The following is a 395-nucleotide window of genomic DNA, read 5'->3' as shown; positions in this document are numbered from 1 at the left end:
GGGAAGTGTGTGCCCAACGCATGGAGTGGGAGAAACGCGAAGACACCTGTGCGCTTCCTGTGTCGCAGTCGAGGGACGGATTTGTCGACGACGCCGATTTCATTCACAGAGAGGTGTGCTGCGACACTACCCAATGTGTGCTGTAAAGATTCATGCAACATGCGGAAAAGGAATGGGGACGCAGAGCCAACTCACACTCACACACGGCATCATCTCATCTGCGGTGTGCCCTAAGGCTTTCAGATGTGTTTCCCAGACTATTTGCAAAGATGGAGGAGTCTCTTGCTTTTCTGTGCAGAGCCCCGCACAGCAGGTGCAGAAAGCACTACCCACCTTCAACTGCTGCGTGCTCGTTTGGTTTGAACATCACTTCTATTTGAGTGAAGAGTTGTCAA

At 51.9% G+C, this 395-nt stretch overlaps 1 protein-coding gene across 1 annotated transcript; it reads left to right on the top strand.

The window, feature by feature from the left end:
- On the top strand, positions 1 to 395 carry DQ04_26691000 (hypothetical protein; the record flags this gene model as incomplete). Its single annotated transcript, XM_009318341.1, has 1 exon — positions 1 to 395. A coding segment is annotated over one exon (395 nt), but the record flags the coding sequence as incomplete, so codon positions are not given.

Source organism: Trypanosoma grayi (assembly GCF_000691245.1).
Source record: "Trypanosoma grayi strain ANR4 Tgr_2669_V1, whole genome shotgun sequence".
Lineage (NCBI taxonomy): Eukaryota > Euglenozoa > Kinetoplastea > Trypanosomatida > Trypanosomatidae > Trypanosoma > Trypanosoma grayi.
The sequence above is the reverse complement of the archived record's forward strand: the minus strand, read 5'-3'. Positions and strand labels throughout refer to the sequence as shown.